At 50.0% G+C, this 5,392-nt stretch overlaps 1 protein-coding gene across 6 annotated transcripts in view; it reads left to right on the top strand.

Annotated features, from left to right (window-relative positions):
* Positions 1-109: 109 nt before the first annotated feature.
* Positions 110-5,392, top strand: part of LOC101616704 (heat shock transcription factor 2 binding protein) — an 84,044-nt gene continuing 78,761 nt past the window's right edge. The window contains exons 1-2 of one of the 6 annotated variants that reach the window (XM_045150110.1): positions 110-185; positions 4,082-4,333. In XM_045150110.1, coding sequence (XP_045006045.1) covers positions 4,298-4,333 — 36 coding nt within the window. In that variant the 5' untranslated portion in view covers positions 110-185; positions 4,082-4,297. Of the gene's footprint in view, positions 461-4,081; positions 4,334-5,392 lie in introns of all 6 variants that reach the window. The other 5 variants (XM_045150107.1, XM_045150108.1, XM_045150106.1 and 2 more) reach the window with 5 other exon arrangements.

Below are 5,392 nucleotides of genomic sequence, written 5' to 3'. Positions count from 1 at the left end.
GCCGCTGCCGCCGCCGCCGCCGCACGGCCGGGGCTGCGCCTGCGCACGGGCTCCCGCCACTTCCGCGTCGCGGGCGGATGACGTCACGCGCCGCGCCGCCCGCCGCGAGGGGCGAGAACCTGCAGAGCGCGTGGCGTCGTCCACGCTGTGTTTCACGCTAGCTTCAAGTTCAGTGGCCCGGCGAGGTTAGCCCCGGGTAGATCTTGGTCGGGGAAGACGCGGACGGCTGCGTCTTGAAGGAGTTTAGAATGTAAGCGCACTTGGCAAAGCCCCGCCGCTCCTGCCACCCGCACGCGCTGGATTTCTGTGCAGCTCTGCGGGCTTTCCTGCGTGGAGCCGAGACCCGGAAGAAAGGCTGTCTTTGATGGACGGGCCGCGCTGGGCCGCCGGTGTCTACAGTCCCCCTGCAGGGCCCGCTCAGCGCCTGGGGCAAGTGGAGGGACAGGCCCTGAGTGTCGAGGTGGGAGGGAGCCTACTGTCTACACATTTCACAGAGAAATCTTAATCTTATGCTAACTTTAAGATCATCCAAAACCTTAGGCCATGGTAGATTTATAGATTCAGCGACATGTGGGGCAAGTTAACAGACTAGGTGTTTTTTTTTTTTTTTTTTCAGCAAGCTTTGGTTATTCTATTTAGCAAGTTTTAGTTTTTCCAAGATAGGGCCTAGCTCTAGCTCATGCTGACCTGGAATTCTTTATGTAGTCTCAGAGTGGCCTCGAACTCATGGCAATCCCCCTACTTCAGCCTCCAGAGTGCTGGGATTAAAGGCGTGAGCCACCACGCCCGGTGTTTTGGCCATTTGTATGTGCGTACATGTGTCTGTTGAGGCCAGCGGCCAGCGGGCTGGGGTGAATCTTACCACATCGTTTTATGCTTTTTTTTTCAGTTTTTTAAATTGTATCTTTACTTATTTATTTATTTACTTGACAGAGAAAGCAGGCCAGAGAGAGAGAGAGAATGGTGTACCAGGGCCTCTAACCACTGCAAACAAACTCCAGACGTGTGTGCCCCCTTGTGCATCTGGCTAACGTGGGTCCTGGGGAATCGAACCTGGGTCCTTTGGCTTTGCAGGCAAATGCCTTAACGGCTAAGCCATCCCTCCAGCTCTTTTTTTTTCTTTTTGCAAGCCGTCGTGGTAGTACACGCTTTTAATCCCAGCACTTTCAAGGCAGAGGTAGGAGGATCGCCATGAGTTCAAGGCCAGCCTGAGACTACATAGCAAGTCTGGTCAGCCTAGGCTAGAGTTAGACCCTGCTTTGGGAAAACAAGAAAAAAAAAATTATTTGGAAGAAGAGAGAATGAAAAAAAAATAGAAAGAATGGGTACACCAGGGCCTCTTGCCACTGCAAACGACCTCCAGATGCATGTGCCACTTTGTGCTTCTGACACAGACATTTTGTGTCTCCTTGCCAATGTACCAATATTCAGCAACACACCAATTAGTTTTGGGTGTCTGTCTATTCTTGTTTTATGAATTCGAAGAATAAAATCCACAGATCAGGGCTGAAAAGATGGCTTAGCAATTAAGGAACCTACCTACAAAGCCAAAGAACCCAGGTTTGATTTTCCAGGACCTACATAAGTCAGGTGCACAAGGTGGTACATGCACCTGGAGTTTATTTGCAGCTGCCAAAGGCCCTGGTGTACCCATCGTCTCTCTCCAACAGATAAATATGAAATAAAAAAGAAATCCACAGACCAGAGAATAACTTTCAGAAAGGTTTTGGAAGGGAGAGCTTTAAGAGAAGGGGAGAGTTGGAGAGATGATTCAGCGGGTAAAGGCATTTGCTTGCGAAGCCGAGGCCTTGTTTCCCCTCTTCAGTTCCCCAGAAGCCCTGTAAAACCAGATGTACAAAGTGGCAAAGAGCACTATTCCCAGAAATCTTAGTTCTCTAGGAAGTGTTACAGATCTTTTCTGAAAAGATCATTCCAACACCAGCATGAGTGAAAGTGGAGGAGTTTAGTTCCCGGTCACCAAAGTTGGGATCGCTCCCCAAAGTAACTTCAATGCTAAACTGAGGTTTTACTTTCATTTTGTAGTGTTCAGAGCAAGGGGAGGGGTGAGTGAGCAAGCGGGCAGCTGGTTTACAGAAGCAGGACCTGACAGCTTGTGCAGTCTATATGATTCAAAACAATTTTTCAAAACATACCTATGAATCAACATGCATATAAATCATGCAGTTGGGTTGCCCTAACCAAGAGCTTTATTTTATTCTAAATTGTCTTGCTCTCTTGTCCCTCTGGGAGCCCCACCCCCACCCCCAGACAGTTCTCTCTTTGGGTTTTCTTTAGCTACTGACAGGTAAGTTGAGCTCAGCAGTTAACCGTTACAGGGATTTAGGGCATCAGTTAAGCTTTCAGTTTCTTTTCTTCTACAGAAGCATCTTCTCAAGGGAGTAGGACTCCTAAAGGAAGCAGAGATAAGGAAAGGTCAGATCCTCTTGACATTTCTGACCTGTAGTAAAGTGTCCTGACCTAGGCTTTCTCCTACAGGCCTGACTTTACATTGATACTGGGGAATCAGACCTGGGCCATTAGGCTTTGAATGCAAGTGCCTTTAATCAATGAGCCATCTCTCCAGTCCCTTATTTATTTGAGAGAGAGAGATACAGAAATAGGGAGGGAGAGAGAGAAAGAGAGAGAGAATGGGGCATGTCAGGATCTCCAGCCACTGCAAACGAACTCCAGATGCATGCATCCCCTTGTGCATCTGGCTTATGTGGGTCTTGGAGAATTGAACCTGAGTCCTTTGGCTTTGCAGGCAAGCGCCTTAACCACTAAGCCATCTCTCTAACCCCTCCAGTCCCTTTTTGAGACACTGGATCCAGAGCACACCCACTGGGCTAGACAAGCTGTTAGCAAGTTTAGGAGATTCTCCTATCTGTGTCTCCCTAGCATTGCTAGGCCCTGCATTTAATCTGGCACCAGGCAGTTGAGGAACTTGAACTCAGAATTCAGGTCTCATAGGCAAACACTTAACACTGAGCAATCTCCCCAGCCCCATATTTGTTTGTTTATTTGCGGGGGGGGGGGGGAGGGAGGGAGGAAGAGGGAAGAAAAGAGGGAGACAGAGAGAGAAAGAGAGAGCATGAATGGGCCAGGGCCTCCTACCACTGTAAATGAACTTCAGACACATGCACCACTTTGTGCATCTCCCAGACCCTATTTTTAATTTATTAATTTTCTTTTAAAATTATTTTATTTGTATGCAGACACATACACACGCACACACACAATTGGCGTGTCAAGGTCTCCAGCTGCTCCAAGGGAACTACAGATATGCTTTGTGTATCTGGTTTTATGTAGGCACTGGGGAATTAAACCCGGGTTGTTAGACTTTTCAGGCAAGTGTCTGAACTGCGGAACCATTTCTCCAGCCTCTATTTTATTTTATTTATTTATTTTGGGGTAGGGTCTTACTCTAGCCCAGGCTGATCTGGAATTCACTATGTAGTCTCAGGGTGGCTTCGAACTCACGGTGATCCTCCTACCTCTGCCTCCAAGTTCTGGGATTAAAGGCATGAACCATCACCTGGCTAATTGTTTTATTTTTTTGGTTTTTCAAGGTAGGATCTATAGTTCAGGTTGACCTGGAATTCACTATGCAGTCTCAGGGGTAGCCTTGAACTCACAGTGATCTTCCTACCTCTGCCAACCAAGTGCTGGGATTCAGGGCGTGCAACACCACGCCTGGCTGTTTTGTAGATGCATATGTATTCCAGCTCAATACGTCGCAAGGCTGGTTTTAAACTCGATCATGCTGCCTCCTTCTCTCAAGTGCGGAAATTACAGGCTTGTGACACCATGCCTAACTTCAGATCTTGGTTATGTTGCTCTACTGAGCTACCTGGCCAGAAATAATTCTCTCCTAGGAACATAGAAATACAGTCCTCACTATAGAAGCCCCTGGAGCCAAGGGATGCGAACCAGTGTTTGATGTAGCTGGTTCCCCAGAGGGCCACTTTGGACGCTGGCCCTGAGTCGAGTAGCATCCTTTCCCAAACAGGAAAGAATGGACATTTTATTTGAACTGACAATTATGCCCACACCCAGGCCTCATTTCCGCCTACTTTGCCAGGTAACAAGGAAAGCAGAGGTGCTGAAAGAGGGCCACGTCGATTCCAGCCCCCTTGGGCCCGCAGCAACCGGGAGCTGCGCAACCCCTACGATGTTTGGACCTCGTGGCTCTCCGTCTGCGCCGGGGCGCCTTCACTTTCCCGCTCTTTCCTGCTGGTTTGGGAGGAGCCAAGAGTGCCGCGCAGGCGCACAGAGCCTAAGTCCCTAAGTCGCAGCTATGGACGAGGAAGGCGGCGCCGAGGAGGCCTGCAGGGTCAGTAGGGGGGTGGCCGGGTCTGCTGCGGGTTCCAACCTGCTGTGGGCGGCTGTCAGGGCCTGGGCCCTGTCCGTCCTTGCCCGCGTGGTCCGGGCCGGGCGCGAGGCGGCCCGGTGGAGAGTCGCGCGGGCCTGGGCGGGCCGGGACGTCGACGGCCTCGGTCGCGTTGGAGAGCGCACGACGCGCTGACTCGGGTCGCGTGACCCCAGAGCCCGCCAGACCCGGGCCCCCTTCGGGTTCTGCCCCTCACCTGGTGCCGCCTCGGGAAAGGCTCCCGCCCGCGCTTCCTTTCGCTATTGGAGAGCAGACGTGAAGGCTTCGCAGGTCGAGGGCAAGCTCCAGCCATAGGGATTCCTTTGCCTGTCTTTAGCATCCGCCTGGCGCCTCGATGTAAAGTTGCAGGCGTTTTCATTGGCTTTTCAGAATATCGGTTTTTTTTTTAAAGAAATGTTAATTTATTTATTAGTTAATTAATTAATTAATTTTTTTGGCGTTTCGAGGTAGGATCTCGATGTAGCCCAGGCTGACCTGGAGTTCAATATGTAGTTTCAGGGCGGACTTGAATTCACAGTGAGCCTTCCGCCTCTTGCCTCCCGAGTGCTGGGACTAAAGTCACGCGCCATTACACCCGGCTTTGTTTACTATTTATTTGAGAGAGAAAGAGAAAGAATGGGGCATTCTGGGGTGGTGGCGATTGCCTTTGATCCCAGCACTTGGAAGGCAGAGGCAGGAGGATCCCTGTGAGTTCGAGGCCACCTTGAGACTACATAGTGAGTTCCAGGTCAGTCTGTGCTACAGCGAGACCCTACATCAAACAAACAAACAAACAAACAAACAAACAAAATCCAAAACCACAAAGGTGACAAGAGAGTGAATGGGCCTGCCAGGGCCTCTATCCATTGCAAATGAACTCCAGACACATGTGCCACCTTGTGTATCTGGTTTATGTGGGTTTGGGGAATGGAATCTGGGTCCTTAAGCTTCACAGGCAAGGGCCTTAATCTCTCAGCTATCTCTTCAGCCAGAAATAGGGCTCTTTAAATTATTTTAATTATT

Source organism: Jaculus jaculus, chromosome 5 (assembly GCF_020740685.1).
Source record: "Jaculus jaculus isolate mJacJac1 chromosome 5, mJacJac1.mat.Y.cur, whole genome shotgun sequence".
In the NCBI taxonomy this organism is placed as follows: Eukaryota; Metazoa; Chordata; class Mammalia; order Rodentia; family Dipodidae; genus Jaculus; species Jaculus jaculus.
Note: the sequence above shows the minus strand (reverse complement) of the source record. Positions and strands in the feature narration are given on the sequence as shown.